Genomic DNA, 21,958 nt, shown 5'->3' with positions numbered 1-21,958 from the left:
TCCTTCTTTCAATACCTACAACTGAGACACGCGTTCCAGTCCTAGTTTTTCGTTACTACACTCGAAATTCAAAAAACCTACGTACTTTAGTCATTACCATTAGCAAAATATACGACTGGTCTAATCTCTAGAATATATCAGCAGATGTTGCAGTCTCCAGCTGATGGCCATACTTGGACAGCAAGGTTAAAATGGGAAGCAGATGTGAGACAGATCACAGTAGAACAATGGAAAGAGGTATTGGAGCAGGTTCCTAGACTGTCCCCGTGTGAGTCTCAGAGACTCTCGCAGATACATCTCATACATAGGGTGTACAGAACGCCAAGCTTCCTTCTTAAGATAGGGGTCCACTCTGATGCAGATTGTCCTAGATGTGGAGCAGAGGATGCACATTTACATCACAAAATAGGGCTGCATGCCAAGCTTTTCTTGCAGGCTCTTAGTGTCAATAAGGCATAATTTGCAAAAAACTTATATAAAAGAATAGTACAATGAAAACACCTCTTCTCTCCCCATAATAGTAAAGAAGATCCAGTATATAATAAAGTGCTGACAACTAAGAACCAAGGCAAGCAGCTTCTCTCTCTGTAGATAGAATTGCACAGGTCTGTCCTTGAAAATACATTTCTTGTACATTAGTAAGACATATGTTACTACTTTTTTGAATTAAAGTTTATTTAACAGAAACTGCCACATTTTCTAAAGGTTATTGACATCTTTCTAAGTTAAATTTCCAAAGGACAGCTGAAAACTTGTGAAATTCTGGAGGGGTTGGGGGGATCAACCGCTGGGACCACCACGGATCCGAAGAACTCTGCTCTGCAATGCCCCGTTAAAATGGACTGGTGCATGCATTGTATATGGGACTGATGAAGTTAGCATGCATGGCCAACACTCCATTCTAGCAGGGGTTTTTAGAGCCCTATTCTGAGGATCTCTGTTATCATACCCTCAGCAATCAGCAAGTTATCACCTCTCCACAGGACTTGCCAAGAATACCTTTAATTGCCTAAACTTTCGAGATGTCCTCTATGCTGCTAATGCTTAATCAGCCTCTGCCAACTTGCTTCTTGACTTTGGCTAGCCTTAATATCCAAGATGATATTGATGAATATCCTCCTAAGATGACAATGAGTAAATGTATAGTGTCAAGTTAAATCCCATGGTCTAGAGATCAGTACTGTGTTTTTAGAAATCCCCATACATATTAAATAGAGCTGTCTTCTGAACAAAAGTTTTACTAACAGTATATACACGAGAGAACATGGCGAGTGTTTGTGTGTCTTCAACACAGAGAGAACGGATCCACCAGACATCTGTGACAGTGGCTTATCTCAGGTACTGGAATTCCAACTGGCTGACCCTTCTCTCCCTGACAGCACATGATTTGTTGGGAGAGAGTAGGGAGCCCCCATACACATTAGATGATTGGAGCATCTTGTTGTATTCCTATAACAGGAAGCAAAGAATAAATTAGTGTTTCTAAGAGTAATTTTGTTAGAGGGATGTCTTCACTAGTCTCTGCTCCCTATCCAACTTCACCACCTCCCCTCTCTCTCTATCCGACTACCATTTGCTCACCTTCTCATCCCTGTCCTCCTCACCAGTCACCCATGTCCAGCAACATGCGCACCCCTGCAGAAACCTTGCACACCTAGACGCCCATACACTCTCTGACTCTATCCTACCACTGGCATCCATATCCTCACTCCAAGACACAGACAGTGCCACTGCTTTTTACAATGCCACTCTCGCATCAGCTATTGACACGGTTGCCCCTCTCGTTCATGGCAGAGTGCGACGTATCAATAGACAACCCTGGCACAATACCACCACTAAAAAGCTCCGGCAAGTGTCCAGGGTTGCATAGAGACACTGGAAGAAAACACATTCGCAAGATGACTTCACTGCATTCAAACAGGCAACACTCGCTTTTAAATCTGCTCTCACCTCTGCTCAACAGGCCTACTTCACAACCCTCATATCTTCCCTATCCTACAACCCTAAACAGTTATTCAAAACCTTTAACTCTCTCCTCCGCCCCCCACTGCCCCCTCCAACCTCCCTCATCTCTGCTGAGGACTTTACACAAACACACTTTAAAAATAAGATTGACCAAACAGGGCAAGTCTTCATTGTTCAACCACCACAACCCCTTTGTATACCAGACCAATGCCCAAACCTCATAACCTCCCTATCCAACATCACTGAAGGGAGACTAATTGTCTCCTCTCCAAATCGCACCTCACCACCTGTGCGCTCGACCCCATCCCATCCCACCTCCTCCCCAACCTCACCACCACTCTTATCCCATCTCTAACCCACCTCTTCAACCTATCACCAACTTCTGGCACCTACCCTACTGCTTTCAAACATGCCACAATCACGCCTATCCTTAAAAAGCCAACCCGCGATCCAACAGCTATGTCCAGCTATCGCCCAATATTGCTGCTCCCATTCACTTCCAAACTCCTTGAGCAGCACATCCACGCTGAACTTTCCTCCCACCTCTCAACTAACTTGCTCTTTGACAACCTACAATCTGGTTTCTGCCCCCATCACTCAACTGAGACAGCCTTGACTAAAATTACTAATGACCTACGTACAGCCAAAGCTAACAGACAATACTCTGTACTCCTCCTTCTAGACCTGCTCTCTGCTTTCGACACAGTTGACCACTTCCTCCTACTACAGATCCTCTCCTCCTGTGGCATCAAAGACCTTGCCCTATCCTGAATCTCCTCATACCTTTCCAACTGCACATTTAGCGTCTCCCACTCCCACACTACCTCCTCATCCCACCCTCTGTCTGTTGGAGTCCCCCAAGGCTCTGTTCTAGGACCCCTACTCTTCTCAATCTATACACTTGGCCTGGGCCAACTCAAAGTCTCATGGATTCCATTACCACCTTTATGCTGATGACACTCAGATCTACCTTTCTGGCCCAGACTTCACCTCTCTGCTGTCCAGAATCCCGGAGTGTCTACTATCAGCCATATCCTCCTTCTCCTCTCGCTTCCTCAATGTGGACAAATCTGAACTCTTCATCTTTCCTCCATCTCATAGATCTTCCTTACCTGACCTATCTATCGCAACTAACGACATCACGCTTTCTCCGTACCAGAAGTCCGCTGCCTCGGATTAACCCTTGACTCTGCCCTGTCCTTCAAATCGCACATCCAAGCTCTTTCCACCTCCTGTCGCCTCCAGCAAAAAAATATCTCCAGAATCCGTCCTTTCCTCAACCGTCAATCTACTAAAATGCTTGTGCATGCCCTCATCATCTCCCGCCTTGACTACTGCAACATCCTTTTCTGTGGCCTCCCTGCTAACCACCCTTGCACCTCTACAGTCAATCCTTAAGGGTATGTGCACACGTATTCTTGAGGTCTGCTGATTTTTCCGCAGCGGAATTGTGAAAACCGCAGGTAAAAGGCACTATCAGACACAAATACAATTGATGTGCGTGCCAGCCGGGACAGAGTAGCTTTAGTAAGCTCCCTGCTCCACCGTAAACTACAGCAGAATGCAGGCTACTTCCAGCCTGCGCCGTTTGAGAAAGAGCACACAAGGAACGTCAGATGGTGTGATGCACGGACGTTATCGCACCGTTCAGCACCCACTGCTGAAGGATAGAAGAAGAGACAGCTACTGCAGCTGCGGTGTAAAGGGAGCCTGCATTAGGTTAGTATTTTTTTTCTCTTATATTAGTTTGCCAATGAATGGGGAGGGGCTGGCTGTGAGGATATTACTAGAGGGGCTGGCTGTGGGAATATTATATGGGAGACTGTGGGGAACATTATACTGGGAGCTGTGGGGGACGTCATACTATATAGGATATGTGGAGTGGGGGGCATCACATTGTATATGGTGCTGTGGAGTGAATCATACTGAATAGTGGGCTATCATATTGTATAGCGGACTGTGTGGGACATACTGGGGGCTGTGAAGACATTCTGCAAAAGGGGGTTGTGGTGACCATACTGTACAGGGAGCTGTGATGGACATCATACTGCATGGGTGGTTGTGGTGCACATCATAGCATATATTGGGGGGGGACATTTGTGGATATTTTGTATGGGCGGCTATGGTGACCATCATACCGTGTAGGGGGACAGTATGCGGAGTGGGGACAGTTTGAAGAGGACAACCTGGTGGCAGTATGAGATATGGTGTGAAAAGGAGGGACCGGAATGGATATGGAGAGGGGACACAGTATGGAGAGAGGTTAGCATGGCAAGGGAACAGTACGAAAATAGAGAGTCTAAGGGAAAATAGTAGAAAGATGACAACAATGGTATAAGCTGTGGTTCATAAGGACAGATGGTGGTGCAGTTATAACTGATAATGGCAGACTGTGTGATGGTTATAGATTATTAAGGTGGACAGTGTGGAGGCCATATGCCATAGAAGGCTTATTTAGGTCATAATATGAACAGATATTTTTACCCAGAGGGCATTTTGATAACTCTCTTATTTTTAAGGGTACGGTGTTGGAATGTGCTGCAGAAGACCAGAGAAGAGGTAATCTGGAGAGAAGAGCTGTGGATATTTAAATTCATCATGGCACATGGACAAGATGGAAATGAAAAAAAAGAAACCACTCGATTATAGATGGTGTCACATGTAAAGTACATGGATGTAAAGGTTTACTTGTTGATACTGACAGTCTCATCAGTACTGTGATTCCTGTATGGTCAGCAGCAGTTTGATAAAGACGGATGACAACTCCCAGCATCTCCTTGCCATTGTCAAGGACATACTGGGAGTTGCCGATTCATGAGACACAAATGTATATGAGCTTGCCTTGACATTACAATTGATTACTGCACCAAGCTTGGTGATGTAGTCATGTACTACCATCAGTTTTGCTGCAAACTGTATTTGTCGCATGAAGGATGTAAAATCGTTAAACGTATCCCTTTATCTACAGTATAATAGGGTCTGTTTAGTTTTCATTAGGGTATCCACCAAATGCTGGACACCTTAAATGAAACCAAACGTCTCCCATTATAGTTGAGCTATATTCGTTTCCATTACCTTCCATGGGTCTGACATTTAAAATATAGGATGTAAAGAATGAATACAACCATTTGTCCCTGGTATTGTGCAATTGGTACTCAAACATTGAATGATTCTACATCTAACTTTGAAAACGCACTCCCTGTTGAGCATTAAAAAAAACACAATTTTTTACTTTTGATGGTATTTTTTTGGTGAAAAAGGTAATTCTAGTGGAAGAAGTCGCCAGAGCTTGGTACTCGACTCATTGGAGGATGTGGCTGGGCTCCTTAGGGGCCCTTTAACCTTCGTTTATGACCCATTAGTTTACTTGGGGGCTGAGGGTTCATTGGGGTGGGGAACGGGGGAACCATCAGCTTCCTCTGCCTAGGGCACCAAAATACCTTGTCCCACCCCTCTCAGCTTGTCTTTGGAGACTTAACAATCTTGTCTTTGGAGTCAGGAACAAGGAGGAAAAGTAAGCATCTCACAGTGTTTCTGGGTACTGCTGGCTCCGTTCTTGAAAGCAACCACTGATGAGCAGTAACTGACATTTTTATTTTACAAAATCTTCCTACATAAGCATCTGCTATGGATTGTCATTGGTTGCTATTCATTGCTAGATTCCTCAACTTTCTACACCTAAGGCCAGGTTGCCCACAATCCGGAACTAACAGCACTTTGGACACAGTGTATGTTCACTGAACAGCAGCCTTGCAGCGCTGGAGTCCTGGGTTCTAATCCCACCAAGGACACCATCTGCAAAGAGTTTGTATGTTCTCTCCGTGTTTGCGTGGGTTTCCTCCGGGTACTCCGGTTTCCTCCCACATTCCCAACAAAGCAATATCTGTGTTTGGATGTAAACCATACAGAAAATCCCAATAACGAAAAACAGAAATTATAGCAAAAAATGGGATAATTATAAAACGTAACTTTTAATGTTTATAAAAGACCATAAAAAAACACAAATCACCCATGTGATCAAAAACACATAAATAAAGGCAAAATCTCCACCATGGGATATGATGATCCCTGGAGACTAATACGCCTTTCACAGGATTATTAAAAAAATCCCGACAGCAATATTGCTGGCGAGAAATACATTACTGGGGTGTGATTAGATACAAAAGCTGAGAACCTGTTTAAGCAATTACAACAAGTACAGCACCATACCCTCAAGTCGCATAGTAGAACATATGGAAAATCAATAACGGCAAACACTGTAAGGAATGCCTGCTGATTCCTCTAAGCATAAAAAAGGAACGGTCTTACCAGTTCCGTGGAAAAAAGAGGGCAGTGGAGCACCGGATAATCCCTTGTTTTGGTCGATATCCAGACAATGCAGGGAAGACAATCCCTATATCATTCCCTATGGGGCTATCAATAGACTAACCCCATTGCTCCTGCCCTTACAAGGACAGTCCACAGCTATCCCTGTGTATAGACATGCCCTGCACTCTCCCTAAAGTATTCGTCCCACATTCCAAAAGACATACTGATAGGGAATTTAGATTGTGAGCCTCATCGGGGACAGTGATGATAATGTGTGCAAACTGTAAAGCGCTGCGGAATATGTTAGCGCTATATAAAAATAAAGATTATTATTATTAAGATTATTATTCAATACATTTCTATTGATCTGATTTGCAAGACAAATTGACATGCTGCGGTCTTGAAAGACGCATCGCTTGTCAGTCTCTGCAGGTGATCCGCAGGCGACTATGGACGCACAGTAGACATGGGATTTCTAGAAATCCCATACACTATGTTATAAGATCTGGCCTCTGCGGGTTTGACGCTGCATAAACACGCAGCGTTAAACTTGCAGTAATTCCTGGTCGTGGGCACATACCCCAAGTTTCAATATTACCCTGGCTGAATTGCTGACCTTAACTATGACACACTAGATGCTAGGTGTAACCTGATAAAAGCAAACAAAATGCTCAATGCTCAGAATAGAAATATTTAAAAATGTTTTACACATGCAAAACGCAGTGTACCCACTCAAACTGGTACAAATGTCCAAGAACAGCAGATAAAGTCACCTGGCTTTTGTAGCCTTCCAGTTTGTATATGCGTGATCACAAATCTATTTTGTATCTCTCATAAGAATCTTATTCAAATAATATTAGCATCACTATAACCATTGAGATTCCCATTACATTTTGTACGCTTGTATCCAAGGGTCTTTTTCTTCTCGGCCCAATGGCAGCCAGTGCAGTAAGATTTGCCTCTCGATATTGTATTTGCTCCAGTTCCAGCTGCTGCATCTGCGAAACAGAAATCATTCAACGTTAATTCACAAATAGCAAGTATAATTTTCTGCTCTGTCTTTATTCATTCCTGAGAATCAGCAGATCTTTATCATCAGGTCAAGGATGCTTTTTTTATGCAGTGGATTGTAGCCATACATTGCAACAACCAAATCATAACGGAATGCATCTGACAAGTGCTCATATTGAAAGTCTGACCTAAGTTAGATAAATTGAGTATTATGTAGTCTTCCATAGGAGCAGGAAAGTTCTTACACTGAACTTGGTCTTCAGGTCTTGTTTTCATGTTTAATTTTGTGAAAAGAATCAATTCCGAACCAGAATGACACAAACATGATGTAATCTTCATTGATTTGAACTTGTCACAAAACAGCAGCTCAATGATCTCTACTTTCAAATACTTGATCCCTTTAACAATGTGCTAAACAAACAAATCTAAAACCAATTTATTTTAAAAAATAACATCTTAATCCCCTCCTAAAAAAAATCACTCAGTAGTTCTCTTCTGTGTAACTCTAACAACTTAAAATCTGTTATCAAGTGTAATCCATCTCTAGCATCTAGAAGTGTGGCGTGTCTCTTGGCTGCTGCTCTTCTGTCAGACAGAATACAAGGAGGATACAAGCAACCTGACAACGGCAAAGGCAATGCATGCTGGGAAGTGAGGTAAAGGAAGTCTCAGTACATGTAGTACTGGCAGAATGCTGATTAAAAAGCAACCGCCCACTCAAAAAGTGCGGATGCCAAATTATAAACCATGAAAGATGGAAGAGTTCCTGTACATACTAGACGTACTGGCTAGTAAAACGGCCACTGTGCAAAAACAATATATGGGCCCTTTGCGGCCCAAGAGCTCCTAAAAATGCTAAATTACACCTGCTTTGGAGGTAGAAACGAGTCCCCTTTCCTTTTGGGCCCTTGTACGTCCGCACAGGTTGCACCAATGATATGTTTGTTCCTGACTAGACTGGTGTGTTCACCAAATCTATCTTAACTTGTTGTCTGGAAAAAGAGCAGCAAGACCATGCTTTTCTAAAAGTTTTGTGTGAAAGAATAAGTACACTTAGTTACAGTATATAAACAAGATTAATAACTGTGAAAATGTAGATTTATCACCTGCAGGAGGAGTACTGTCTGCTATCTGGGGGAACTAATGGTGTTGGTCCTTCTCACTGCATAACTTACTGATGAGAAGTCAAGCATGCACACGGCTTCATTCAATGTCAATGGGTATGATGAGAGAGCAGCAACAACAAAAGAGGCTAGTTATTAACCATTAAAAAGGAGTCTGTCCAAAATAACTGTTCAAACCAAATATAGGGGCTCTATAGAGATTGAGAGAGATTGAGGGAAAGCCATCAGGTGGGAAGGTGTACTTAAAGGTTTCGTCACACCTTTGTGGACTGAGCGGCTTTACTTGGTTTGAACAGTCATTCCGTACTGATGACAGAGCCCCGTAATAAAACAAAAATATATATAATGAGTAATTTGATGATTAGAGAAGGTTAGCACTTCAATTCTGAAGATATTTTATTAAACGCAAACACTAAAGGGTAGAAGAAAGTTTACCGTTGCCAGACTGAAGACAACAAGAAAAAGAGATTTGGGAACTGGACTTGACGATATGCCCATTGCTCTGTCACATACCATATGTTAATGAACACCAAAGTGTAGTGTAGTGAGGATTTTCCCAGGATTCGGCCCTGAACAGTTTAGTTACTAATAATAAAATAGCTTATAAAGGTGGTGCTTGCAAGATGATGTATGTTAGCTTCCAAACATGAAAAGTATGTCCCAGTGATTTTTTTAGTGGGTTCACTCCTTTAAGTTACTGCATATTTCAAATAATCAATTTAATTTTGCTTTCAATCCAAACATCCTGCGTAGAATAGTAATTTATCTTTAAAGAACTTGAGGTTAGATTTTACAGATATGAATTGACATTTAAACAGTTTTCGAAAATATTTAAGATTTGATTTTTCCACTATTGAATATAGAGTAACATCAGGGAACAAAAAAATAAGTTGCAAAAACCCCAATAACATCCTGCTATAACACAGCAATGACAGTGAGGGCATGAATCCAGCCGAGTGGCCAGAATGCCGATCAATAATCTCTGTGGCTGTGTGAAAGGAAATGTAGGAGTGCCGTTAAATAAAATCTGCGTTTACACTCCTTATAGAGTAATTATTCAGCAAAGCAAAATAGACTGGACTTCAGCTTATTGAAATCATAGCGGGCACCAGGGTGGATTTGATTTAAATCTAACTGATTTAAATCACGATTTAAATCACGATTTAAATCACTAGTCAGTAAGGCTTGATTTAAATCAGTGATTTAAATCAAAGTTTCTACCTAAACTAGTTCTTGCTACTTTAACATGCAAGTAGATGAAGATTTTTGGAATCACTTTTTATATTACTTTTTTCTCCCCAGTTTAATGGGTTAATCATTCATATTTGGCCACCACTGTTCTGTTGTACTTAGGAAGGAGAAAAATAATCCTGACCTTAATAACAATTTAAATAGATTTATTCAACTGAAACAATAACAACATTACAGCATAAGTTATTTGCTTAAACAAACATCCATGTTTGTTAACTAATTTGGCTAAACAAAATATATATATATTTTAAGAAACTTAGACTGTCAGCCCAGCCGACACATGAAAAACTTAAATACTACTGTCCCTGCTGTCCTCTGTAGCTCACTTGTCGTCATCTTCATCATCATCATCTTCTTTGTTCTATTCATAATCTGGAAAAGAAAAACAAGCTTTCCTGCTTTATTGGGTCCCAACCGATTTCTCAATTTAGAATGAATGAGTCCAAAGGAAGAGAATATTCTTTCAACGCCTGCAGAAGAAGCTACTGCTGTTAAAAGTGAAATCATTACTTGAACAGTCTCTAAATCCAAGCGCTTAAGTGACTTCCACCAGTTTACTGGTGTGACCTTCCTTAAAATATCTTCAGCAAACATATATTTCTTGAATGGTTCCCCCTTAGCTCTGAAGTTTATTATAGTTGGCATTAAAGATGGATGATTGCTGGATACCCATGTCATAGCTAACTCCTCTTCCTCAGCACTTAGGTTTTGACCCTGATATTGGATATTGACAATATTTGCCAAAAAATGAGCTGAGTCAGTGCTTGTCCCATTCGTTTGTTTACTGCTTGTAATTTAATTCTGTCCATGTGTAGTTCTGTTTTTAAGTGTTCATTCAGTTCCTTCCAAATTTCAACAGCATCCGCAATAAAACAGCTATTTTTCTGTATTTTGTTTAAAGCTTGAGAGATGGGTTTCAGGAAGCTCAGCATATGTTCAACATTTCTCTTAAGCCCAATGTTGAGGATTTTGGCCGTGACAGTGCCATCTATTTTATCCTGATTTTCTTCACAAAGTGTCATCAGAATAGGCCAGTTTTTGATATACTGCTCAAAACAGTCCACCACAGAGTTCCATCTAACATCTTGTGGGAGCGTTAGCTTGGTTCCACCCATCCTTTTCAGAGCTGCTGCAGCAAAATGATTATTACGGAAGTATTTAGCAATTTCAACAACATTAGCCTTTATTTCTGGAACACTTAAGTCTTTGGCTAAGAGGTGCAGCAAATGAGCACTGCAACCATGTTATTAGCAGCTTTGTATTCCCTCCCTGCTCTTCTAAATCTCTTCTCATCTTGGATACGTTTGCAGCATTGTCAGTGACCAAACTGCGTACTAGACATTTGAATTTTTGTTCACATGTCGTTATAGCTTTTACTGCCACTTCTTGTAAGTATTCTGCTGTGTGTGCATTTCCTGACGTAGCAGTTGTTTGTGCAAGGAAGACTTTACCTTCTTCTGTTGTTATACAAGCACATACAATAGGATCATTGTGGACATTACTCCACCCATCAATACTTATGTTAACAATTTTACCCTCCAGAGCTGTTGCACATTGCTCCATTTCTCTGTCATACACTTGATCCAGCAGTTTCCCTGCAACATCAGCTCTACTGGGTGGACTGTATCCTGGTCTCAGTGACTGAACCATATTAATGAAATGTGGGTTCTCAGTCAGACGGAAAGAAGAGTTCGTTGCATAAATAAACTGGGCAATTTTTTCATCAATCATCTCTTTTTCTAATCTGCTAGTTCTTATCACAAACCTATCTATGGTGGTTCCAGGAGGTAAAGGTTTTTTCTTCCTTTTGGGTGATGGTGATATGTGGCTGTGGGTGTCTGATGATGATGCTGCTGCTAATGAAGCACTATCCTGGATGGATAACTCTGAAACTGTTGAACAGGATGATGGTGATCTTGGAGGTGGATAGTTTCCAGAATCCATGAATTCCCCTAAACAAAAAAAGTCAATGCTGTTATTTTATTGTTTATACAATTTCTGCTTATTGTACACAACACATCACTGCCCCTGCCCCAAAAGGAATATTTGTTTTTCTTCATAACTGTACCAAATGACAGTAACATGCAGTAATAATAAGAAATATAATTTTTCTCACACATGACAGTTCAGTCTTTAGAAATAGGATTCAATAAAAATGTTTACCAACCTGAAGATCCTGCCTGTTCAGAAGTGTTTCTTTGGTCATCTTCATCACCGCACTTCTCATGATGTTGCCTCATTCGCGCCACCAGGCCTTGCATCTCTTTGTTGCATCGTTTGCATTTTGCACGCATGCCTGCCTTACCGATAGGCGAAGGAGCTTCATTAAAATATTCCCAAACTGGGTCTCTTTTACGGCCTGCTGCCATTATAAGGAAAGAATGTAATAAACCTCAGATCGTATCGTACACACAAACAGATCCAGACTTGTCTGTCTGTGGCTATGCTGCAGTATTGTGCTCAAAGTTTCACTTTCATTTTCTTGTCTGCTTGCCCTTCCTCCTCCTCACACTTAGATTCACATTCTTCTTGTGTTGTTCAGATCTATTCCAATCCAAACAATCAGAAACATATTGTCTAACTTCTTGGACTTGGCACTGAAGGGGTTGATTCTGTATTCATAGGTTTGTAGAACAATAGGATTAAGGTCTTTTTCTCAACTCTGTTCATGTTGTAACATTTTTGCCGTGAAGAAGAGGCTGGGACCTCTGCGGAGTCAAATTCAGTTTTGAGAACTGCGTAAGTAAAGCGAGCGTCTGTGATAATATAGGAGAGAAACTGCCCACTAATCCTACAGAAACCTCTGGAAGAGCATGGTGTGGAGATCAGACTGAAAGAATCCATTGTGTCTTTCTCCTGAGACATCTGGCTTATATCAGGAAACTTAAGCAAAATTGACATTTCCTTTTATGGACGCATTCCTTCTGTGTTGTAACCTTTTACCTACATACTAGAAGCTGTACCTTATCTCTAGTATAGACTGTTTTTGTAAAAGGATGTGAAATATGAGCGCTTGTACGCATGTCTGTAAAATGTTTAACTTTTTGCTATAAAAAGGAGGGGGTAGAGCCCAGTGAGTCAGACGGGCTCCAGGGCTATCCCTGTCTATGAACACACAACCTTTGTGCTGCGTGTTATTTATTTGGATCCCATCCAGGAAGCCAGGGACGGAGAAGGACTCAACAATGGCATTGTGAATGTTACACATATACAGCCTTTATTCTACTGAGTTAAACAACTCAGCTTTATCTCATGATGGAAGAACCTTTGGATGGTAAAATATTTTCCTCAAAAAGCAGTTTATTGAAAAAAATCCGATTTAAATCAAAAAAATCCAATTTTTTTTATTTTTTTAAAAAAAACATTGATTTTTATCCACCCTGGCGGGCACTTATGCTCATCTGTGAGCCAATCTCTAACCAAGTACTTTACCCAAAACAAGGTTTTCATCTTGAAAAATCACTGCAAAGTCCAAAGTATGAGATGTCTGCCTGCTGTCCAGTGTAATCCAGCTCCATCAGCAGCAAAAACAGGTTACAAGTAATGGGGATGGGTCTTTGTTGAGTTGCAAGTCATTGGACAATAGCAAATGCTAGGATGGGGAAATTAAAGATCAAACACCTATAATACTGCAGAATGCTGATGAAGAGGAAACGACAACAGCTAGAGCACTAGGACTGCTTCTGAACATATGGTATTTGCAATGTCTTTTTCAGCGGGATTCTGCCACGAACTGCCTAATAAGGCACTATAAAAAAAGTCAAAACAATGAACATAAGCAGAGTAAAGTCAAAACGGCTTGCTGTGCGTAGGTTTCATATTTTGTAACTTCTTTTAAACATTTTAGGCTTTGAAAGCTGTGAAGCAGCTAAAAAAAGTGACTGGTCCAGTCTTCTGGCGGCTTGTGTTGTACGCTGCTACTATCTTACGTATGGACTAAAACAGCCCAAAAAGACACTTCAAGGAAAAAAAATTGTCAGTATTTTCTTGAAGTGTCTCCTGCTTCAAAAACTCAGTGCCCTGTGCACATATCTTTAGACTGGTTTAATCAATATATATATGTGATATTTTTATCCTATATCTGCTTGGTTTAATAGTTTAGTTCGTTGTAGTGGATTCGATTTTATGCCTCATTCACAAGTCTGTGTTTAAACAGATATGTGAAAAAATAGTAGCGGTGTCATCAGTGTTTTGGATCAGTGTCCTTTTTACCATCAGTGTTTTTCACAGATGGATAAATAAATTACTTGTACTTTGCAATGTTAAATATGGACAGAACATAGATGTCATCCATGTGCTGTACGTGTTTACGTGTGTTCACGGATCTATAGACTTGTATAGGCCCTTTTCAAAAACGATACCGGAAAACGCCGACATCTCTGTGTGTTTTGCACAGAGACACAGTCCATGGAAAAACACTGAAATGTTAATAGCACCATAGATTATAATGGGTACTTGTTCTATATGAAAAATAAACGGATACAAAGCATACATGGAACATAATGACCGGTACAACATGATGTTTAACGTTGCAGATACGACTTTACAATTAAAGGCATGGAATCAAAGTCTTCACTTCAACACACAATTGTTATAAAACGTCTGACCTTGTGCAGTACATTGCAGATCTGTAAGGACCTCAATCACCTTTCTTTTACCAAGACCTCTTATTTTCCTAACAAATAATAAGCATTGCCTGTATAATATTCTGGGGAGGATGCTACATCCATGAACAGAAAACTTCTGCTACAACAATCGTTCTAAAGGCACTAACTATAAATGCAGGAACACTCTGGAAGACAGATCTGTGTTGGAGCCAGGGACAGGTTCTCGCTGGGATTTCTGCTTGTTTGGCTTTAGCTTTGACATTAATAGCAATAATAAAGTTCTTTAAAACATTCATAAACAACCTGCTGCTGACACCTCCGAGCAAACGTAGCAGCGTTCAGCAACAGCAAATTTCATAGTTCAGGAAGCGCAGTTAGGAAAGGAGGGGGAGAAAAGAAAGGTTTGTTCTTCATTTCTGAGTCATTTGGAACAAAGATCCTCAAAAATTGCATGAAATCAGTCATGTAACTATAGAAACCAATTTCTTCAGCTCCATATCACACGTCTCACACCTCAATTGTCTTTATTATCGTCTGCTGTCAGATCCTTAATCAGAAATGTGAACAGGCTTGATGATTTATTCAGCAGGGGAATGAAACTGTAGGTCAAGTGAAAAAAAAAAAAGAAGCGTATATCGTACACACACCTAACTCTCCAGCCTCAGGAACTTTCATTTCATTCTGTTCCCAGTACCTCTGGGCCAATTGCAGTAAGCGCCAATATTAAGGCTCAATTAAAATAAGCTCTAATTAGCGCAGCTCTTTTCCTCTCAGGCTAGAAAAGTCAGGAAATGGATATTGGGAAATGTTAGAGAAAAAAAAAAAAATAGCTAGCGAGTGAAAGGCTACAGACATAAATGAACGTATTTGTTGATTTGTACAGTTGCTATGCAGAGGCCTCTGGGAGCAAAAGCTTAACCAGCCTAAGCTATAAACTAAAACCCCTGCAGCTAAACATGAACTGAGTGAAAACAAGGGCTCCATCTCAGAGCTGAAAACTGCTGGGCTCAGAAAATTAAAAGCCCGAGGCATTTTCCATTTAAAACGAAATCCCAGTACCGCCTCCCAGCCAAAGAATTATAAGCAGTATCAGATTTACAAAACGAACAATTACCCCGGAAAAATGTAGCCTATTGTACGGTCCCAGATGCTGGATGCAAAAGTGCTTCCCCTCTTATTTTAATATATCGCTGCTCTTTAGAAACACCAGTTCTAGACCCGATAAACCCAAATATAATATGCACATTTTATACGACGAGAACTTCAATCAATGCAGAAAGAGAGCGAGTCGTTCCTCCCATGACGGTGCCTCGTTTGTAACGTTCTCCTTGCCTCCAGCGGCTTCTGTCCTTCCTGCAGGCCTATATAAACGGTATGCGGCAGCAAAATACACTCTGACCTAATTGCCAAGAGAAAGCTGCTAACTTTTCCAGGCTGCCTCTGCTCCAGCAGAGATGGGGATCAAGAATTACTCATTTGAAGACCGAACACACAGATCCAGGCTTTAGTGGCTTACCTCTTTGGCTTTCTGCTTCAATCTCAGTTGTTCAGGATCTTCTTTATTTGCCCGGCTCTGTCAAAATGAACAAAAATAAAAATACAATACAACAAAAATTAAAAAGATATTCTCCCACAAATGTTAACGCTTACAATTAAAGGGTTACTCTAAAATGGCTGCATTCTTAAACATGCGGCAGGCATTAAAAATGTAATGCATAACAATATTCTCCTGTGATTAAAAAGCTTTGCTGTAGGGTAAACTGCCTCAGTCCAGGATTTGTAAGACTTCCCCTCATGCATTTTCATTCTCATTTTCCATAAAGGTTTGATGCCCGAGGACTTGCCTCTGGGAATCCCAAGTGCCAGAACTGCTACTTAGGCCAACTCAATCATGACCTCTTGCTATTTAATTTTATGTGCTACAGCATAATTGAGTCATCATAGCTGGCAATGATAAAGTGCAAAGTTAGGACCTGTAAAATATACAGAATTCTAACATCGCATATGATGCATATTTCCCTTTGTACACAGCCAGCATCATCGTTTCCCAGTGGTTTGAGTCTGCACTTCTACATTTCTCTCGCTCATACAATTTTACAATATCGGTCATTATGGATTTATTTTGGTCTACTAGGAAACAATAATTGGGGCTTGGAAAGTCTACAAATTACAGGAGAAAAATTAATAGCAAGAAACCAAACATACATCCAGTGAAAGTGGACATTTATCTTCCCAAGTCCTGAGACGCCTTTCTGTATTAATTGGTTTTACAATATCTAAAATACATGAAATGACCAGCTCACCTTAGCAGCGCGAAGCAGCATTTCTCTCTCTTCTTCACTTTTTCGTTGTTTCTCTAGGTGCTCCAGTTGTTCAAGGAACTTAAGCTGTGCTCGAACTTCACTGCACTGGACATAGCGATCACTTTGCTTAAGAAAGAAAAATTACAACACAAAAATTAGGTAACAATAAGGCCACGTTCAGACGTCTGTATTTAATCACACACGGATAAAAATGGACATTAATTAGTTTCTGGATCAGATTTTTGACCGTGTTTGGCTAGTGTGTCAGCTTTAGCCATCAGAAATTATTTTGCAAGCCAAAAAAAATAAAACTACAACGCTTCTCCTCCCAACTGCAATGTTAAAAGGGGACAGCATTTGGATTGCATACGAATGGCATTTATGTGCGGTCCATTATTTCCATATACTCAGACTTGTATGGGTGATTTTCATCTGCAACTCGGATTAAAATATCAAAAGATTTACCGTGACGTACTTACCAAAAAACAGGCTTTTACAGGTAGGAACTAAGAGTAGCCATTTCCATATATAACCAACAAATAAAGTAGCACTCCGTTGCGCTATGGCAGGCAAACATGAAATATATGAAATTTGAACTGCATTACTACTCTAGAAAAATGGAAAAACGAGAATACTTAGCATATAAACTGGCCAATTCATGTATACCCGGCAGCCATGGTAAGGTGATTCTCTCTGCTGGGAACCTGCCTAATGTTAACCTGCAGTAATGCAATGGAAATTTCATATATTTCATGATTGCATGCTATAGCGCTACAAAGTGCCACTTTGTCAGATTAACCCCTTCATGACCCAGCCTATTTTGACCTTAATGACCTGGCCGTTTTTTGCAATTCTGACCAGTGTCCCTTTATGAGGTAATAACTCAGGAACGCTTCAACGGATCCTAGCGGTTCTGAGACTGTTTTTTCGTGACATATTGGGCTTCATGTTAGTGGTAAATTTAGGTCGATAATTTCTGAGTTTATTTGTGAAAAAAATGGAAATTTGGCGAAAATTTTGAAAATTTCGCAATTTTCACATTTTGAATTTTTATTCTGTTAACCCGCGGTCTCGCGCGGAGCGCCGCGGTGATCGGGTGCGGGTGTCAGCTGTATGTGACAGCTGACACCCCGCAGCAATGCCCACAATCGGCGCTGTCGACGATCGCGGGCATTTAACCCCTCTGATGCCGCTGTCAATAGTGACAGTGGCATAGAGGGGGATCGCGCAGGGACGGGGGCTCCCTGCGCTCTCCCACCGGAGCAACGCGATGAGATCGCGCTGCTCCGGTGACCTGGAAGGAGTCCCCAGATCCAAGATGGCCGCGGGACTCCTTCCGGGTCATGAGATGACCCTGCTTGCCGGCGTCTGCTGAGAATCCTCATAGCAGGCGCCGGCAAGCCTCTGTAATGTGCCTGTCACATCGGTGATCTGACAGAGTGCTGTGCACACTGTCAGATCACCGATCTGTGATGTCCCCCCCTGGGACAAAGTAAAAAAAAAAAATTTCCACATGTGTAAAAAAAAAAAAAAAAAAATCCTAAATAAAGAAAAAAAAATAAAAATATTCCCATAAATACATTTCTTTATCTAAATAAAAAAAAAATCACACAATAAAAGTACACATATTTAGTATCGCCGCGTCCGTAACGACCCCACCTATAAAACTATATCACTAGTTAACCCCTTCAGTGAACACTGTAAAAAAAACAAAAAAAAAAACGAGGCAAAAAACAACGCTTTATTCTCATACCGCCAAACAAAAAGTGGAATAACACGCGATCAAAAAGACGGATATAAATAACCATGGTACTGCTGAAAACGTCATCTTGTCCCGCAAAAAAAAGGCCGCCATACAGCATCATCAGCAGAAAAATAAAAAAGTTATAGTCCTCAGAATAAAGCGATGCAAAAACAATTATTTTTTTATATAAAATAGTTTTTATTGTGTAAAAGCGCCAAAACATAAAAAAATTACATAAATGAGGTATCGCTGTAATCGTACTGACCCGAAGAATAAAACTGCTTTATCCTTTTTACCAAACGCGGAACGGTATAAACACCCCCCCTAAAAGAATTTCAGGAATTGCTGGTTTTTGTTCATTCCGCCTCCCAAAAATCGGAATAAAAAGCGATCAAAAAATGTCATGTACCCGAAAATGGTACCAATAAAAACGTCAACTCGTCCTGCAAAAAACAAGATCTCACATGACTCTGTGGGCCAAAATATGGAAAAATTATAGCTCTCAAAATGTGGTGATGCAAAAACTATTTTTTGCAATAAAAAGAGTCTTTTAGTGTGTGATGGCTGCCAACCATAAAAATCCACCCAAAAAACGCTATAAAAGTAAATCAAATCCCCCTTCATCACCCCCTTAGTTAGGGAAAAATAATAAAATTTAAAAAAATATATTTATTTCCATTTTCCCGTTAGGCTACTTTCACACTAGCGTCGGTACGGGGCCGTCGCGCTGCGTCGGCCCGACATACCGACGCATACTGTGCAAGCGCCGCACAACGGGGGCAGCGGATGCTGTTTTTCCACGTATCCGCTGCCCCATTGTGAGGTGCGAGGAGATGGGAGCGGAGTTCCAGCCGCGCATGCGCGGTCGGAAATGGTGGACCGTCGGCACAAAAAAGTTACATGTAACGTTTTTTGCTGCCGGCGGTCCGCCACAACACGACGCAACCCTCGCACGACGCTTGCGACGTGTGTCAATACGTCGCTAATGTTAGTCTATGGGGAAAAAACGCATCCTGCAGATGACTTTGCAGGATGCGTTTTTTCGCCAAAACGACGCATTGCGACGTATGCAAAAAAACGCTAGTGTGAAAGTAGCGCTAGGATTAGGACTAGGGTTAGGGTTAGGGTTGGGGTTAGGGTTAGGGCTGGGGTTAGGGTTTCAGTTAGAATTGGGGAGTTTTCACTGTTTAGGCACATCAGGGGCTCTCCAAACGCGACATGGCGTCCGATCTCAACGCGTTTGTTTGCGTTAAAAACGCATGCGTTTTTATAGAAAAAAACCAGAACACCCACCACCATCAAGGTGATAAAGGGATCCAAACCCTAACCCTACCCCTAAACTCACCCCTAACCGTTTAATGAACATTTTCTGACAGTCATAGTGCCACGTATTTCAGTGCCACAATATTTCAGTGCCACGATATTTCAGTGCCACGATATTTCAGTGCCACGATATTTCAGTGCCACGATATTTCAGTGCCACGTTATTTCAGTGCCACGATATTTCAGTGAAATACGTGGCACTGAAATATCGTGGCATTTACGTTAAATACGTGGCACTGAAATATCGTGGCATTTACGTTAAATACGTGGCACTGAAATATCGTGGCATTTACGTTAAATACGTGGCACTGAAATATCGTGGCATTTACCTTATATACGTGGCACTTATATACGTGGCACTTATATACGTGGCACTTATATACGTGGCACTTATATACGTGGCCACTGAAATATCGTGGCACGTATATACGTATATAAACGTATTTCAGTGCCACGTATTTCAGTGCCACGTATTTCAGGTTAGGGTTAGGGGTAGGGTTAGGGTTAGGGTTTTTTGTTTTTTTCTTGTTTTCTTGTTTTTCTATAAAAACGCATGCGTCTAAAAAACACATGCGTTTTACCGCGTTTACATGCGTTTTTTCACATGCGCGTTTTTTTTAAAAACGCATGCAGATAAAAACGCAAGTGTGAAACCAGCCTTACCCTTGGGAAAATAAAAACATGGGGGTTAAAATATAATTTTCGTGGAAAAAATATATTTTTTATTTTCGCGGCTCTGCGTTATAAACTGTAGTGAAGCACTTGGGGGTTCAAAGTTCTCACAACACATCTAGATAAGTTCCGTGGGGGGTCTAGTTTCCAATATGGGGTCACTTGTGGGGGGTTTCTACTGTTTAGGTACATCAGGGGCTCTGCAAATGCAACATGACACCTGCAGACCAATCCATCTAAGTCTGCATTTCAAACGGCGCTCCTTCCCTTCCGAGCTCTGCCGTGCGCACAAACAGTGGTTCCCCCCCATATATGGGGTATCAGCGTACTCAGGACAAATTGGACAACAACTTTTGTTGTCCAATTTCTCCTGTTACCCTTGGGAAAATAAAAACGTGGGGGGCTAAAATATAATTTTCGTGGAAAAAAAAATATTTTTTATTTTCACGGCTCTGTGTGATAAACTGTAGTGAAACACTTGTTGGTTCAAAGTTCTCACAACACATCTAGATAAGTTCCGTGGGGGGTCTAGTTTCCAATATGGGGTCACTTGTGGGGGGTTTCTACTGTTTAGGTACATCAGGGGCTCTGCAAATGCAACATGACACCTGCAGACCAATCCATCTAAGTCTGCATTTCAAACGGCGCTCCTTCCCTTCCGAGCTCTGCCGTGCGCCCAAACAGTGGTTCCCCCCAATGTATGGGGTATTAGCGTACTCAGGACAAATTGGACAATAACTTTTGTGGTCCAATTTCTCCTGTTACCCTTGGGGAAAAAAAAATTGCGGGCTAAAACATCATTCTGTGGAAAGAAAAAAAGATTTTTTAATTTTCACAGCGCTACATTCTAAACTTTAGTGAAACAACTGGGGGTTAAAAGTGCTCACCACACATCTAGATTAGTTCCTTAGAGGGTCTACTTTCCAAAATGGTGTCACTTGTGGGGGTTTCCACTGTTTAGGCACGTCAGGGGCTCTCCAAACACGACATGGGTTCCGATCTCAATTCTAGCCAATTTTGCATTGAAAAGTCAAATGGCGCTCCTTCCCTTCCGAGCTCTGCCATGCGCCCAAACAGTGGTTTATCCCCATATATGAAGTATCAGCGTACTCAGGACAAATTGCACAACAACTTTTGGGGTCCAATTTATCCTGCTACCCTTGGGAAAATAAAAAATTTGGGGCAAAAAGATCATTTTTTGTGAAAATTAATATTAATTTTTTTACGGCTCTACATTATAAACTTCTGTGAAGCACTTGGAGGTTCAAAGTGCTCACCACACATCTAGATTAGTTCCTTAGAGGGTCTACTTTCCAAAATGGTGTCACTTGTGGGGGTTTCCACTGTTTAGGCACGTCAGGGGCTCTCCAAACACGACATGGGTTCCGATCTCAATTCCAGCCAATTTTGCATTGAAAAGTCAAATGGCGCTCCTTCCCTTCCGAGCTCTGCCATGTGCCCAATCAATGGTTTACCCCAACATGTGGGGTATCGGCGTACTCAGGACAAATTGTACAACAACTTTTTTGGTCCAATTTCTCCTGTTACCCTTGATAAAATAAAACAAATTGGATCTGAAGTAAAAATTTTGTGAAAAAAAAGTTAAATGTTCAATTTTTTTTAAACATTCCAAAAATTCCTGTGAAGCAC

At 41.2% G+C, this 21,958-nt stretch overlaps 1 protein-coding gene across 3 annotated transcripts in view; it reads right to left on the bottom strand.

The window, feature by feature from the left end:
- The window catches only part of TAF4B (TATA-box binding protein associated factor 4b), a 188,443-nt gene that overhangs the window by 21,887 nt on the left and 144,598 nt on the right, over positions 1–21,958 (bottom strand). For all 3 annotated transcript variants that reach the window (XM_077270385.1, XM_077270382.1, XM_077270383.1), the window contains exons 12-14: positions 16,570–16,695; positions 15,783–15,839; positions 7,164–7,271 (exon numbers count right to left, since the gene is read on the bottom strand). In XM_077270385.1, coding sequence (XP_077126500.1) covers positions 7,164–7,271; positions 15,783–15,839; positions 16,570–16,695 — 291 coding nt within the window. The remainder of the gene's footprint in view (positions 1–7,163; positions 7,272–15,782; positions 15,840–16,569; positions 16,696–21,958) is intronic.

This window comes from Ranitomeya variabilis, chromosome 6 (genome assembly GCF_051348905.1).
Source record: "Ranitomeya variabilis isolate aRanVar5 chromosome 6, aRanVar5.hap1, whole genome shotgun sequence".
Lineage (NCBI taxonomy): Eukaryota > Metazoa > Chordata > Amphibia > Anura > Dendrobatidae > Ranitomeya > Ranitomeya variabilis.
The sequence above is the reverse complement of the archived record's forward strand: the minus strand, read 5'-3'. Positions and strand labels throughout refer to the sequence as shown.